The sequence below is a fragment of the Dipodomys ordii genome, unplaced genomic scaffold (genome assembly GCF_000151885.1).
Source record: "Dipodomys ordii isolate 6190 unplaced genomic scaffold, Dord_2.0 Scaffold24, whole genome shotgun sequence".
NCBI lineage: Eukaryota > Metazoa > Chordata > Mammalia > Rodentia > Heteromyidae > Dipodomys > Dipodomys ordii.
In genome coordinates, this window is record NW_012267240.1 from 15,714,143 (window position 1) to 15,729,498 (window position 15,356).

Here is a 15,356-nt window from a genome sequence, read left to right on the forward strand (position 1 = left end):
ACTAGGGTTTGAACTCAGGGTCTTGCCCGTGTGTGTGTGTGTGTGTGTGTGTGTGTGTGTGTGTGTGTGTGTGTGTGTTGTTCTTTTTGATCGGTACTAGGGTTTGAACTCAGGGTCTTGCCCTTGCTGGCACTCTACCACTTGAGCAGAAGGAAGGCACCAGGAAAGCTCTGGGCTAGGGCTGGCCTGCTGGGAGCAAGCCAGGAGCAAGGCATTGGCCACCGGGGACAAGTCACTCTAAAGTGTATTCCATCTGAAGCAGACAGATACTCTCAGGAAGAACTAGACAGAAGAGAATTTGGAAATCTCTAGAGACTGTAATGGCATAGATTACATGACTAGCAGTAAAGATAGGAGAGAAATTGCCACTCTGGAAATTTATTTGAAGTTTTGCTGCTGGGAGGGGTGGGGTCAGGCTTGTGAAATGCAGTGTAAAATGAGACCATTTCCAGGGACATGAAACCTCCATTTCTTTTTTTTTTTTTTTTTTAATGTCTTATTATAAGGTGGTGTGCAGAGGGGTTACAGTTCCGTAAGTCAGGGAAAGAGGACATTTCTTTCTGGGTAATGTCACCCTTTCCCTAGCTCTCTTTAGTTTTTCCCTCCCATCCCCACCCAAGATGTTTAGTTGACTTACTTCCCTCCCCTCCCCTCCTCTCCCCTCCCCTCCCTTTCCCTTCCCTGCCCTTCTTTTTTTGTCAAGGGTCTTGAACTCTGTGCCTGGGTGCTGTCCTTGAACTCTTCAGCTCAAGGCTCTAGAGCTCTACCACTTAAGCCGGTTTTTCTGGTGGTTTATTGGAGATAAGAGTCTCACGGACTTTCCTGCCCCAGCTGGCTTTGAACCGTGATCCTCACATCTCAGCCTCTTTAGTAGCTAGGATAATAGGTGTGAGCCACTCATCTTGAGAAATATCCATTTCATACATAGGTTCTTAGGGCTCTGTTTACTATATCCTTGGAATTGGTGTCCCAGGATTCCTCCTGTGATTTTGGCAAAATAGTGAGTTTCACACCAGTGCCTTGCTTTTCTGCTTCAGGACACACCAGAACCCAACTTAATGGCATATTTTGGAAGATTCTATGAAACCCTGGCTTCTTAAATCTGATTTTTGTTTACATCACTGATTATCTGAATGCTTTGCAATTTGATATTCTCCCCTCCCACTTTTTTTTTTTAATCTTTCCTTCCCCAGATGAAGTAGTAACTTCCCATGGTGCAATTGAACCTGACAAAGACCACGTGCGGCAGGAGCCATACTCGCTGCCACAGGGCTTTATGTGGGATACTTTGGACTTGGGTAATGCCGAGGTGGTGAGTAAAACTCCCAGGTTCAGCAGCTGCCCACCCACACCCACCCAGACATCCCTCTCATCCCCTGTGAAGTGGTCCTGAGCATTGCAGACAGGGCGCTGTTCTGTTTTCTCTTTGCTCTTGCAGCTCAAGGAATTGTACACGTTGTTAAACGAGAATTACGTAGAGGATGATGACAACATGTTCCGTTTCGACTATTCGCCGGAGTTCCTGCTGTGGTATGTCTTGTCCTGCTTGTGACCGGGGCCTGGGGATAATGGTCTTGTGTCTGCCCCTGGGTTTTCGTGCGCCCAGTGATGCCCAGCTTTCTTTCTTGTCCACCTCAATTTCAGGGCTCTGCGTCCCCCAGGCTGGCTGATGCAGTGGCACTGTGGGGTCCGAGTGTCTTCCAATAAGAAACTAGTAGGGTTCATAAGTGCCATCCCAGCCAATATCCGGATTTACGACAGGTATGTGTGAAAGCTTGTTGCTAGTATTGCTGGTGTTTCTTGCTGAGAATCGTGATTGGAGTGGCCCTTTTTTTAAATCAACTATTTCCATTGTTGTTATAAGGGTGATAGAGAGAGGGGTTTACGGTTCCACAAGTCAGGTGAAGAGTACCTTTCTTTTTGGACAGTGTCACCCTTCCCTCACTCTCCCAGTTTCCCCTGCCCACAAGTTGCAGTTCATTTTCAGCACAGTCTCCAGGGAGTACCATTACTGCATTTGTGCACGCTTTGTCCTTCCACTTCTATGCCCCCATTACCCTCCCAAAGACAGATAAACGAACTCAAGACAAAAACCTCTAACTTCCATTTTCTGAAATTCATTTCAATAAATGTTACTTTATATGATGAAATACACATTAGGTATTGAGCCTTTGTGATCCTCCCCTAAGAATATCCTTCTTTGGTCTCACTGTATGTGAATGCCTAGAGTCTTTTATCATTTGTCATGTCCCAGTGTATTTTAGATCTAGTTTCTGCATAGGAGAGAAAGCATGTGCCTTTTGTTTCTCTGAGCTTGGCTACTGCAGCTGCTGATAGTTGGAAGGGGACAGGGATGAGAAGAAGGGAGCTCTGCTCAATTTTGATGTGAGTCTAGAACTCTTTTTTTTTTTTTTTGGTCGGTTGTGGAGCCTGAACTCTGGGCCTGGGCGCTGTCCCTCAGCATTTCAGCTCAAGGCTAGTGCTCTATCACTTGAGCCACAGCACCACTTCCAGCTTTTTCTGCTTATGTGGTACCAAGGAATGGAACCCAGGGCCTCATGAATGCAAGGCAAGCACTCTACCACTGATCTACCTTCTCAGCCCCTGTAGAACTATTTTTTTTTTTTTTTTTGGTGGGTCCGGTCGTGGGGCCTGAACTCTGGGCCTGGGCGCTGTCCCTCAGCTCTTCAGCTCAAGGCTAGCACTCTACCACTTGAGCTACAGCGCCACTTCCAGATTTTTTCTTTTTGTTTATATGGTGCTGAGGAATCGAACCCAGGGCCTCAGGCATGCAAGGCAAGCGCTCTACCACTGAGCCACCTTCCCAGCCCCCCTGTAGAACTCTTAAGGTTAGAATTGTGATTTTTTCTTTTTAAAGGAAAGCTTGGACTATTAAAAGAAGTGAACAGAGACATCTGTCTCTCTGTCTTCCTTCTCCTCCCTCCCTTCCTCCCTTCCTTCCTCCCTTCCTCCTCCTCCCTCCCTCCCTCCCTCCCTTCTTCCCTCTTTCTTTTCCCCCTCTCTCTCCTTCCTTCCCTTTCTCTTCTGACTTTTTTCTCTGCCTCTCTCTCAGATATCCCACACATACACATATTATGTATGTATACACAGGTTTATGAGTATGTGTATGTGTCAGAATAAACAAAGTCAAATAAGCATATTGGGTTTATTTGTAGAAAAAAATTAACATAAAATTTTTGAAGGAGCTGAGTGCTGGTGGCTCACACCTGTAAACCTTAGCTACTCAGGAAGCTGAGATTTGAGGATCAAAGTATGAAGCTAAGCCAAGCAGGAAAGTCTGTGAGACTCTTATCTCCAATTAAACACCAAAAAAGACAGAAGTAAAGCTGTGGCTCAAGTGGGTAGATCACTAGCCTTGAGCAAAAAAAAACCCTTAGGGACAGCACACAGGCCCTGAGTTCAAGTCCCAGGACCTGGCCAAAAAAAGAGGAATAAAAATTTTCTCAGATGAATCAGTTTGGTTTTTGCTTTGACTCTCTATCCTACATGTCAAACACCCAGCTATGAAAAAATAACAAAAATTTGATTGATGTGTAGTAAGTCTGTTGACTATTGACAGGTAGTTTATTTTCTGATAAAAGCATGTGATCACAGGAGTGTTGTATGCTGAATGAAGGCTCTGGGACTTGGAAGCAGAGCCAGGCTTGGGCCTTGTAGCTTTAGGCTTATAGTAGATTCAAAAAGTACCAGCTGTGGTCCACCAAGGCCCACGTAGGGCCCCTGGGATTTGTATTGTGTTCTTTTTATTATTATTATTATTGTAAAAATACTGTACAGAGGTGACAGAGGTGTTAGAATTACATGGGCAAGATGAGTGAATTTCTTATCAAGCATTGTAGCCTCCTCCTTTGTTTTTCCTTCCCATCCCTTCCCATCCCCCCCCCCCCCTCCACAATTCTCCCCCCCACCTAAGTTGTAAAGTTCATTTTCGAACTAACAACTTGTACATCCCATTGTTGCAATGGGTCCACCTGTATCCCTATTTAAACGATTTGTTTTTTCCCTTCCCCTCCACAAATTATACCAACATCAAATACAGTGAAAGCAGGGGTTATACTGTCGGGGGTGGGGGACATACAAAGCAACAAAGAAATCATCTTATAAATATGTTACAAACAATCGCATGGAAAAAAAAACATTTGAATACATATCTTAGGGTTCATTTCCCTTTCATCAACTTATCTTCGCTTTTCTGCTTGACTCACACATATACTAGTTATTGCAAATAAGGAAAACCATGGGACCTATGTTTCTTTGGGCCTGACTTACTTCACTTAATACAATTTTTTCCAAGTCTTTCCATTTTGTATTGTGTTCTTGAGTGACATCTCACCAGATGTGGGATCTGTATCACCCAATAACGGCCATAATTACATACAGGAGAAACACAGAAATTTTGAGGCATGTCTCATCTAACTACTAAAACAAAAACTTAGAAAAGACCGAAGTCTTTAGTTTTTGATTATCTTTACATAGTTCTACAAAGAGTTTTCAACTCAGTCTATCAATTTATGAGTACAATACGTCCTGATCCATGTTACCCAGTCCATTGTTCTCCCCATCCCAATCCATTCTTTTAGTTTGAAAGATCGGAGTCATAATTTTAGAACAAAGATATTGAGTCTGCATTACAATCAAGTTTGCAAATGGTATTTCATTCTGAATTAATGAAATGTCAATATGAGAGAATATTTTTCTTGTATAAGTGTTAAAGGATATCTTCCACATTCTTACTCATCAGGTGTTCATGAAAATATTGTCTAGTTTTCTTAAAATGTCTCTATCTCATGTTGGTTGGATTTTCAATGTCTTGGTTAGTGTGAAGAGGATGGTAGAAATCAACTTCCTTTGTGTTCACAAGAAGTTGAGATCAAAGCGGGTCGCCCCAGTGTTGATTCGAGAAATAACTAGAAGAGTGAACCTGGAGGGGATCTTCCAGGCGGTGTACACTGCCGGAGTGGTTCTGCCGAAGCCAGTGGCCACATGCAGGTGAGGACACCCCATCCCTACTCAGGTCCTCCCTTCTCCACAGCTCAACCAGCCTCTGCCATTTTGCTCAGAAGAGTTCTCTCCTCTGGCCTAAACTCAGACACCATGCTGGCTTTCTGGGAATATGCGCATCACCTGTGGCAGAGATAGAGACTGTCATGCAGTTACCTGGTTTGTGATTTTAATAATTATTAAATTATTTAAATATAAATTTAATTAAATTTAAATTTATATTTAATAAAATATAAATTTAATTTAAAATAAATTTAAATGTAAATTATTTAAATAATTATTAAGTTTAATAATTGTTTAAATAATTTATTTAAATAATTATTAATTATTTAAATAATTATTAAATTATTCTGTTCAATTTGAGTGGTCTGTGTGCATGGTGATCTGCTGTCTAATTTTCTACACTGAGCTATTCCAAGGCTGATAATGATCGGTGGAAAACCCAGATGTGCTTGATTGCTAGAAGTAAGAGGAAGGCATAAACTCTGGTTCCATGACTAACTGCTTCCACTGTAATTGAGATCACAGATTGGTCCAGTGAGAAAAATATTCAGACTTCCTATTTTTAGGATATTGAGGGAGTTTTTATTTTTATGGACTGAAACAGGATGAAACTTCAAATAAACAGCATAAAAACTAAAAACATAAAATTAATATAACCTATTGTTACTTTTGTAAACAGGAAGAACAGACATTACCGATGTTTTATTATACATTACTTATCCAAGTCCCTACACATAAGAAATACAAAAGTGGGTGCCAGTGGCTCATACCTATAAGCCTAGCTACTCAGGAGGCTGAGATCTGAGGATCATGGTTCAAAGCCAGCCTGGGCAGGAAAATCTGTGAGACTCTTACCTCTAATTAACCACTAGAGCTGGGGAGGTGGCTCAGTGGTAGAGCACTCACCTTGAGCAAAAGAGCTCAGGGGCAGCCCCCAGGCTCTGAGTTCCAGCCCTACAACTGACCAAAAAAAACCACCAATCCAACAGCAACTAGGGATGCAAGACATTTTAGAAACAAAACTCATCATCTAGGAGGGGGGCTGGCAAAAAGCATTGTGCCCAGCACTGTGCCTAGCACAACATATGTATTGCATGAGTGTTTCTGGAACAACTCAGCTGACACAGAGCAGAAAGATACAGAGTTAAGAGATCAATTGGATTTTAAAGCCTTCATTGTCTGTTCCAGGTATTGGCATCGATCCCTAAATCCCAGAAAATTAGTAGAAGTGAAATTTTCTCACTTGAGTAGGAATATGACACTGCAGCGAACCATGAAGCTGTACAGACTTCCTGATGTAAGTAAGAACGATTGGCTGGAACTGTGGAAGCTCTGGGTACAGTGCAGGAAAGAATCCTCGGCAGCAGCCTAGAGTGGGCTCAGTGTGTCCAAGGACTGGAATACATAGACGAGAAGATTGCCCAGAATGTGGAGGGTTTGCTTAGAAATACTAGTTGGCTTTTTTGGTTTTTGTTTTTCTTTTAAGAGTTTGTGATTGAGCTGGTCGCTCACGCCTGTAATCCTAGTTACTCAGGAGGCTGAGATCTGAGGATCATGGTTCAAAGCCAGCCTAGGTAGGAAAGTCCTTGAGACTCTTAACCTCTAAAAAGAAGTAGAGCTATGGGCTCCAGTGGTAGAGTACCAGCCTTGGTCAGAAACGCTCAGGAACATCAACCAGGCTCTGAGTTCAAGCCCCAGAACTGGCACAACACAAAAAAAAGGTTTGTAATTGAATGTGATTAAATGAAAAGTTTTCTCTTTCTTTCTCCATCTCACTCACTTTCTCTCTCTGTCTCTACATAATTGCTAAACAAGTCCATGCCACATTGTAGTTTTTTTCATATAGGATCTTTCACTAACATTTATATTGATCAAGCTGGCCTCAAATTGTAATTCTCTTATCTCCATTTCCTGGGTAGTAGCTGGGATTACAAGTATGAGCCACCATGCTTGGCCAAAGATAGCTCTCTCAAATATTTAAATGTACTGTATAGTCTGGGTTTTATTGTGGGCTTGGATGATATATTATTAATCTTTTGCCTCATAACACAGACGATCACAAACAGAAAAGCTTATAAAACAGTACGTTTTATTTCTTTTGTTTGTGCTGGGGATTGAACCCAGGACCTTAAGTATGGTGGGTGAGCACTCAACCACTGAGTGACATCCCAGCCCTTATTTCTCTTCAGGCTCCATGGGTGTGGGGCCCAGCCACTACTCACTCCAATGCGCCTGCTTCTGTGTCTCTTGTGAGGGGGTCGGCAGGAGTCAGCCAGGCTGGGGTCTCATCTGACTTAACTGGGTCAGTCAGGTTCATTTGGCTGTTGACAGGACTGGCTGGCGGGCCAAGGGCCTCAGTTGCTTGCAGGCTGCTGGAAACTTCCCTTGCTCGTTACCACATGATCTTCTCCATAGGGCAGCCTACACAGCATGGCAGCTTGAGAGGCCAGGGTCTTAACTAGCTTTTGGCAGGCTTCTCTTTCCACTTCCCCACTAGCTGGGATTAAAGACATGAGCTAAATTACATTTTTTTCCAATTGGATTGTGTAGTGTGTGAGTGTAGTGTGAGAATACTTCACCCGCAGAGCTGGTCCAGCACCCACCCCAGAGCCCCGGTTCCCTCAAATGCTGTTTCCTCAGGAAACATGGCTTCCCAACTTTTCCTTGTGTTTTGTTTTTTTTTAACTTTGAGTTGAGTATTTCCAAACAAAGTTGGAGAAGGATAGTGTCCCTTAAAGGTAAAGGAGTTTGAAGTAGATGAAAAAAAGGCACAAGGAGTCTCATTAACCTGCCAGGGTGCAGGCGAGGTTAGCCCTGTAAGGTAGTGCTTGCTCTAAGACACATAAGGTAGGGTCTTTGTTTAGTTGTATAGGTGATTGTTTTTAAATACTGTTTAACATCAAGTCTAACAATCATTGCTTACATCTCTGCTTTGAAATCTTGGCTCTGAAACAGTTCATACCATGTAGTTGGACCCATGACAATACTACTTCTGGGTTTTTGTTGTTGTTGTTTTTTTTTTTTTTTTTGGTCCGGTCGTGGGCCTGAACTCTGGGCCTAGGCGCTGTCCCTCAGCTCTTCAGCTCAAGGCTAGCGCTCTACCACTTGAGCCACAGCGCCACTTCCGGCTTTTTTCTTTTTGCTTATGTGGTGCTGAGGAATCGAACCTAGGGCCTCATGCATGTGAGGCAAGCACTCTACCACTGAGCCACCTTCCCAGCCCTGTTGTTGTTTTTATTCTTGTTGGGCCTGGGGCTGAACTCAGGGCCTGGGCCTTGAGCTTTTTTGCTCAAGGCTAGTGCTCTACCACTTGAGCCACAGCTCTACTTCTGGCTTTGGAAAAAAAGAGTCTCTTGGGCTTTCCTCACCTGCAATCGTTCTGCCACCAAGTAGACTGTAAAACGACGTGCCACATACTCTGGTGTTCTGGAAGTCGACCTGCCCCATGGGGACATTGTCTAAGCTGGTGTTTGCCCAGCTTTAATGTGTGCACAGTCCAGTCACCAGGCAATCTTGCTAGATGGCAGGTGTGTAACTGCATAGGTCTGAGCCGAGGTCCTACAGTTTCTGTATGTGTTACCTTCCTGGGGAGCCCACTTGGGACACAAAGTTCTTCTGCTCCCCTGGAATTTATACTTGCGGGTCTGCTTTATTTTCCTTGTAACAAGGTTACCAAGACTTCAGGTTTGAGGCCAATGGAACCAAAAGATATCAAAGCGGTTCAGGGATTGATCAACCGTTACCTGAAGCAGTTTCATCTGGCTCCGGTGATGGATGAGGAGGAAGTGGCCCACTGGTTCCTGCCCCAGGAGCACATCATCGACACGTTTGTAGTGGAGGTAAAGCTAGGGTAATAACTGGCGTGATGAAGCTCATATTCCGGAATGACCGGAGGGTGCTTTTCCTCCTCTTCCTCCTTGACTCTGGTTTCTGCTTACAATCCCTTGCCTTGGCTTCATCTCCTGCTTTTGCCTCCTGAGCTCTGGAATGACAGGGGTACATGTCCGGCCAAGACTGGCCTCCGTGTGTGTGTGGGGGGGAGGTACATGTCCGGCCAAGACTGGCCTCCGTGTGTGTGTGTGTGTGTGTGTGTCCGGCCAAGACTGGCCTCCGTGTGTGTGTGTGTGTGTGTGTGTCCGGCCAAGACTGGCCTCCGTGTGTGTGTGTGTGTGTGTCCGTGTGTGTGTGTGTGTGGTACATGTCCGGCCAAGACTGGCCTCCGTGTGTGTGTGTGTGTGTGTGTGTGTGTGTGTGTGTGTCCGGCCAAGACTGGCCTCCGTGTGTGTGTGTGTGTGTGTGATGTCCATCTTGGGGCTTGAACTAAGGGCCTGGGCTGTCTCTGAGCCTTTGTGCTCAAGGCTAGCACTCACTACTTGAGCCACAGCTAAGTGTGGATGCATTTATGAACAAAGGTTTACATACTGATGCTCTTCCCCTTTCTAATCTCAGCATCCAAAGAATTCTTGAGGATGCCGAAGGGTTTTTCTTTTTCTTTTTTCTTCTGGTTGTATATATAGGCAGCTTAGTTATCTTTTTTAATTTAGATTTTTATTGCTTTGTGTGAAAAAAATGACAGAGTGATAGCCAAAATCCATTGAATGTTTCTTAAGGAATATATTTTATTTGCAAAATGAATTAGTGTTTCTCACTGATTCACAATAAAATTAGTGAAAATAATCGTGCATGTTTGCAAATCTCATTAGTGTCTGACTTAATAGGAACCATTTGGGCATGTTCCACCACATCCAGCTATGGGATAGTGGGAAGCATGTGAGCTTTTTTGGCCCAGAAGGCCTTGAACCACTATCCTCCCTATTCTCAGCCTCCCAAGTAGCTAGGATAGCAGGTGTGCATGGCTATGCGTCTGTGGTCACTGTTCCATAGACAGTTGACGCATGAGTCAACATGAGAAATTCTTGTTGTCAGGGCAATTGTGCTTTCTAGGAACTTCATGCAAATCACTGACTGGGACTTCCCTTAAAGGTCTATGCAACTTTGTTCTCTTGGCTTTAGCCCAACACAACATCTGAGGCTCACACTGGGCTACAGAAAAGGAAATCTTGGCTTGTTGCTTTTTATGGGGAAGAGTGTTACCGTACACATTAGAGCTCACTGAGCTCCTCAGCTGGTTCCAAGCAAGTACTTACCTGACGTCATCTGTGCCCCCAGAGCCCCAGCGGGAGACTGACAGACTTCCTGAGTTTCTACACACTCCCCTCCACCATCATGCACCACCCCTCCCACAAGAGCCTCAAGGCCGCCTACTCCTTCTACAACATCCACACCGAGACGCCCCTGTTGGACCTCATGAGTGACGCGCTGGTCATTGCTAAGCTGGTGAGTGGGAGGCCTCTGTGTCTCGAGCTTCCTACCCATGTTCTTTCTTCAAAACTTTAGTGCCTGTTGTTTCCATTTCTTTCCTTGGAAGTTTTAGCAAGCATTCGTGTTAGTACAGGATAAACTAGGAAATAGACAAAAAAACATTTCCAGTTCCTCCTTTCTTCTCAGAAAGGCAGAGTTAAAGGACTGTCACTGTAAGTTTGGGGTTCAAGTAAGCAGTCACTGTATGGAATCAAATTCATAATGTAAACTTACCCTATTATTTTTCTGTTCCTTCAGTCTGTAAGTTAGGATAGCTGTTAAATTTTGCTGCAAATGGATGCTTTCCTTTAAAAAAGTTTTGAGTCAGCTGACAAGCATAGGTTTTGATGATAATTATTCATTTAAAACTGGAACTGGATTATCAAAATGATTTCCTTTTACTTGTCTGGAATTTGATCACTGAAAACAGGTGTTTTTTTGTTTTGTTTTTTGTTTTGTTTTTTTGGGGGGTCCGGTTATGGGGCCTGAACTCTGGGCCTGGGCACTGTCCCTCAGCTCTTCACCTCAAGGCTAGTGCTCTACCACTTGAGCCACAGCGCCACTTCGGGCTTTTTTCTTTTTGCTTATGTGGCGCTGAGGAATCGAACCCAGGGCCTCATGCATGCAAGGCAAGCGCTCTACCACTGAGCCACCTTCCCAGCCCTGAAAACAGGTTTTACAAATGTAGTGCTTTTGGGTTTTTGTTGTGGTTGTTGTGCAAGTCCTGGTGCTTGAACCTCAGAGCCTGGGCACTGTCCCTGAGCTTTTTTGCCCACGGCTAGCACTCTGCCACTTGAGCCACAGTATCATTTCTGGTTATTTGAAAATAAGAATCTCACACACTTTCCTGCCTGGGCTGCCTTTGAACCATGATCCTCAGATCTCAGCCCCCTAAATAGCTGGATTATGGACGTGAGCCACCCACTTCTGGCCAAATCTATTACTTTTTGGAAGCCCAAATCAGCATTATCTCCAGATTGCTCTTTTTCAGCAACCTCCCCAAAATGATCAATAATAAGTTATTTAAGGTCAAAACCTTGAGAAATAAAAACCTAGGTGCTTCTATATATTTTGAGGATTATCTAAGACTTTTACTTACTGTGTGTGTGTGTGTGTGTGTGTGTGTGTGTGTGTGTGTGTACACCTATGCTTACTCTCTTGCATAGTCCCACCCACCCCCACCCCCATGGCTGGCACTTGAGCCACACCTACTTCTGGCTTTTGCTGGTTAATTGGTGATAAGAGTCTCTTGAAATTGTCTGCCCAAGCAGGCTTTGAACTTCAATCCTCAGCTCCCAGCCATGAGTAGTTTAGGATGATAGGCATGAGACACTGGCACCTGTCTTACCTAATTTTTTTTTTTGTCAGTTGTGGGGCTTGAACTCAGGGCCTGGGCACTGTTGCTGAGCCACTTTGTGTTCAAGGCTAGCCCTCTACCACTTTGAACCACAGTGCCATTTCCAACTTTTGAGTGGTTAATTGGAGATAAGAGTCTCACAGGGACTTTTCTGCACAGGCTGGCTTTGAACTGTGATCCTCAAATCTCAGCCTCCTAAGTAGCTAGGATTATACATGAGCCACCAGTGCCCAGCTTACCTAGTAGTTTTAAAGAAATTAAATTTTTACTATGAAAAATTTCAATTGATTTTTCGGGATCAGCCCAAGAAAAACATGCTGTTACAGCTCTGTTTCCTGGGGAAATTGCTTCAGCTGAGTCAGGACTCAGAAAGGTCAGTAGTGAACGATCCTGGAGAAGGAACTGCGCAGACAGACATCTGAAACGGAAGTGCTCTTTTATCAGTGCCTGGTAGCCAGCTGTCAGACTCCATTTCTTGCTTCAGCATTTCTGAAATATCTTGCTGACTCCGTCAGATTGAACACTAGTGTTCACACAGTTTTGTACTTAGTTCCTGACCTGTACTTTATCCTGCAGACATCGAACTATGGCAAATGCATACTTGAGCTACTAGTAGAGGAATTATGTGGTACTAAATACACAAAGTAGAAAACAGTCCTTTGATGTATTAAATCCCTTTTAAATTGGCAGAAAGGATTCGATGTCTTCAATGCCCTAGATTTGATGGAGAATAAGACCTTCTTGGAAAAACTCAAGTTTGGTATTGGAGATGGAAATTTACAGTATTATTTGTACAACTGGAGGTGTCCAGGAACGGATTCTGAAAAGGTGAGAGTAGCCGGCTGAGGGTTTATGCGCACCGAATTCCCTGGCCAGTGCTCTACACTGGGAGGGAACTTTGGTCATGTTTGGTCTTACTGTTCCATTGCCTCCTTCCTCCAGGTTGGCCTTGTCCTCCAGTAGATGGATACAGTCATTTCTAGGACACTGACATCCTCCCTTGTTAATACTCTATTTAATGATTCCTGGAACTGCCATTCCAAAGAGAAATAAAGCACAAGTTCAGTGAAGTCATATAGTCAACAACAACCCTAACCGGAGAAAGCCTCACGTGGCCATCTATCTAGCTAGAATGTGGGGGGATATTATCCTTTCTTGGCTGTTTACCTGCCGAGGGACAAAGGGTTGAGAGAATGAATGTCCTCTAGTTTTCAGGCTTCCAGCTTTTCTGAGGAAGTAGGGTATTTCCCACTCTTGACGAATGGGACCTCTTCTGTGGACGGAGCCAAGTCCCAGCAGCTTGTGATGGAAGTCTGCAGCTGCGTGGAGATACACAGCGGCCTTTCTTGTTCGGTGGTGAGACACGTATGGAAACAGAACAGAAGAATAAAGGATCCATTTCGGGAGTTCTTGCCTTCCACAGTGCCCCTGGGATGGCCTGGATGGAGAAGCATGAAGCCTTGTGACAGTGTCCCAGGGGACAGGCACACTCAGGACTCCATAAGTAAAATGGCCAAATGGAGAAGCGCACAGCTTTGACCTTCAGCAGGCCGGTGGATGGTTTCAGAAGCAAGAGTTTAGAACCAATCTTAAATGTGTTTTCTGAGAGACCACGTACCTGTGACGGACCAGGCTTTTGCTGCCATTGGCAATCTCCAGTTCCTTCTTGGCAACATCAAGGATATGTGAGCAAAGGAAATAAAAGCTCTAACGTTCAAAATCAACACCCGGTGGCATTTATTAGTGCTGTCGGGACAATGGCAGTTTTGAACGTTCTTATTACTTATGCAGAGTTGCACATACTCCCCACATTACCGTGAAAACTGATGTGGTAATGGAAAGTGTCTCACTTGTAAATAAGTGTTCATGATTTTGTTACGGATGTTGTTTTTACCTAGAATTTGGAAAAAGAAAAAAAGTTTCACAATGACCGTCTACATGCGTATATGCCGGTGACTGAAGGGGAAATGCAGATGCTAAAGGCGTCAGATAGCACAATGTAGACCCAAATGCCTGTCCTGCACCAGTGCCTCTGCACTTCCTGTCCAGAGCCAGGACCTTAAGCATGATGGGAAATCCCTCATGTATACGTAATCAAACCCAACAATCCTATTTTATACCACACTGTGCCCACAAGTCTTTTCATGGCCCACAGACTAAATACAGCCTGTCACTTGCTGTTGGACAGCCCACCAGCTGGGTGATTTTTGTTGTTTTGCTTTTTTGTGCTATTCCTGGGCATTGAACTCAGGGCTTGGGTGGTGTTCCTTAGCTTTTTTTTTGGTCAGTTGTAGGGCTTGACCTCTGGGCCTGGGCACTGTCCCTCAGCTCTTCAGCGTAAGGCTAGTGCTCGACCACTTGAGCCACAGTATCACTTCTGATTTTCTGAGTGGTTTATTGGACATAAGAGTCTCACAGACTTTTCCACCTGGGCTGGCTTTGAACCACAATCCTCATTCAGATCTCACCGGCTTGTTCCTTTGCTTTTGTGCTCCAAGCTAGTACTCTGCCACTTGAACCACAACTCCACTTTAGGACTTTGCTACTCAGGCTGGCTTCAAACCACAATCCTCAGATCTCAGGCTCCTAAGTAGCTAGGATCACAGGCCTGAGCTACCAGTGCCCAGCTGTGAGTTTTTGGTATTCCCTCCTCCCCCACCCCCCAGTGATTGGCAGTAGTAAAAAAAATGAAAGACATTATTTTGTGACACATAATTATACCAAGTTTAGATTTCGGTATCCATGAGTAAGTGCTATTGGAAGATGGCCTTGCTATTATTACTTGTAGCTGCTTTACTCTACAAAGACAAGTTACTTTGCGGCAAGCTGGATGCCAGTGGCTCATACCTGTAGTCTCCTGAAGTCTTAGCTCCTCAGGAGGCTGAGATCTGAGTGAGAATCGCGGTTCAGAGACAGCACCAGCTCAAGTTCAAACCCTAGGACCTGCACCCAAAAAAAGTTGTAGCAGACCCTATGGCCCTTTCACACAGAGTTCATTATCCCTGAAGTCCAAGCTGCGGTGTCCTGTCCCACCCCTAGAGGGGGCACCTGGGTCCACAATGAGGCACAGCTGTTCTAAAAACCATCCAAGACCCCATTTCTGGTAGCTCAGGTCCAATTGCTGTTTTGGACTTTGAATCTCACTTTGCAGCCCAGACTGGTCTTACGATCCTCCTCCTGCTTCAGCTTCCTAGGTTGCTGGGGATTTCAGGTGGATAGTATGACACTGACACTGGGCTTCTACCATCCTTAATAGGAGAAAGGCTTCAGGAAACAAAACTACCAGATCATTGTAACATTACTTTTGGAGATGGGACCATTAAATTGCAAGATTTTTACTTACTCTGTAGTAATTAACTAATTCCTAAGCTCTACTTAGGAATTACACTCACAATTATGACATAAAATCTTAACACAAATTAGGTTTTCAAGTACCGCCAGTGAGCAATTTTGTCCTGAACAAACCTCATTTAGAGATTTTCTGTGAACTCCCAGTGCTAAAAGTTCATGTTCTTCTTCATTTTTTAAAATGTTTTTTATTGTGAAAATACTGTACAGAGGGGTTACAATTACATGGGCAAGGTAATGAGCACATTTCTTATCTAGCATTGTT

At 44.2% G+C, this 15,356-nt stretch overlaps 1 protein-coding gene across 1 annotated transcript in view; it reads left to right on the forward strand.

Moving 5' to 3' along the window:
- Window positions 1–13,616, forward strand: part of Nmt2 (N-myristoyltransferase 2) — a 56,719-nt gene extending 43,103 nt beyond the window's left edge. Inside the window, exons 5-13 of the mRNA XM_013014604.1 lie at window positions 1,194–1,312; window positions 1,439–1,530; window positions 1,645–1,761; window positions 4,840–5,010; window positions 6,214–6,322; window positions 8,694–8,864; window positions 10,195–10,362; window positions 12,434–12,571; window positions 12,686–13,616. Of these exons, the coding sequence (XP_012870058.1) occupies window positions 1,194–1,312; window positions 1,439–1,530; window positions 1,645–1,761; window positions 4,840–5,010; window positions 6,214–6,322; window positions 8,694–8,864; window positions 10,195–10,362; window positions 12,434–12,571; window positions 12,686–12,706 (1,106 nt within the window). The 3' untranslated portion in view covers window positions 12,707–13,616. The remainder of the gene's footprint in view (window positions 1–1,193; window positions 1,313–1,438; window positions 1,531–1,644; window positions 1,762–4,839; window positions 5,011–6,213; window positions 6,323–8,693; window positions 8,865–10,194; window positions 10,363–12,433; window positions 12,572–12,685) is intronic.
- Window positions 13,617–15,356: the final 1,740 nt, after the last annotated feature.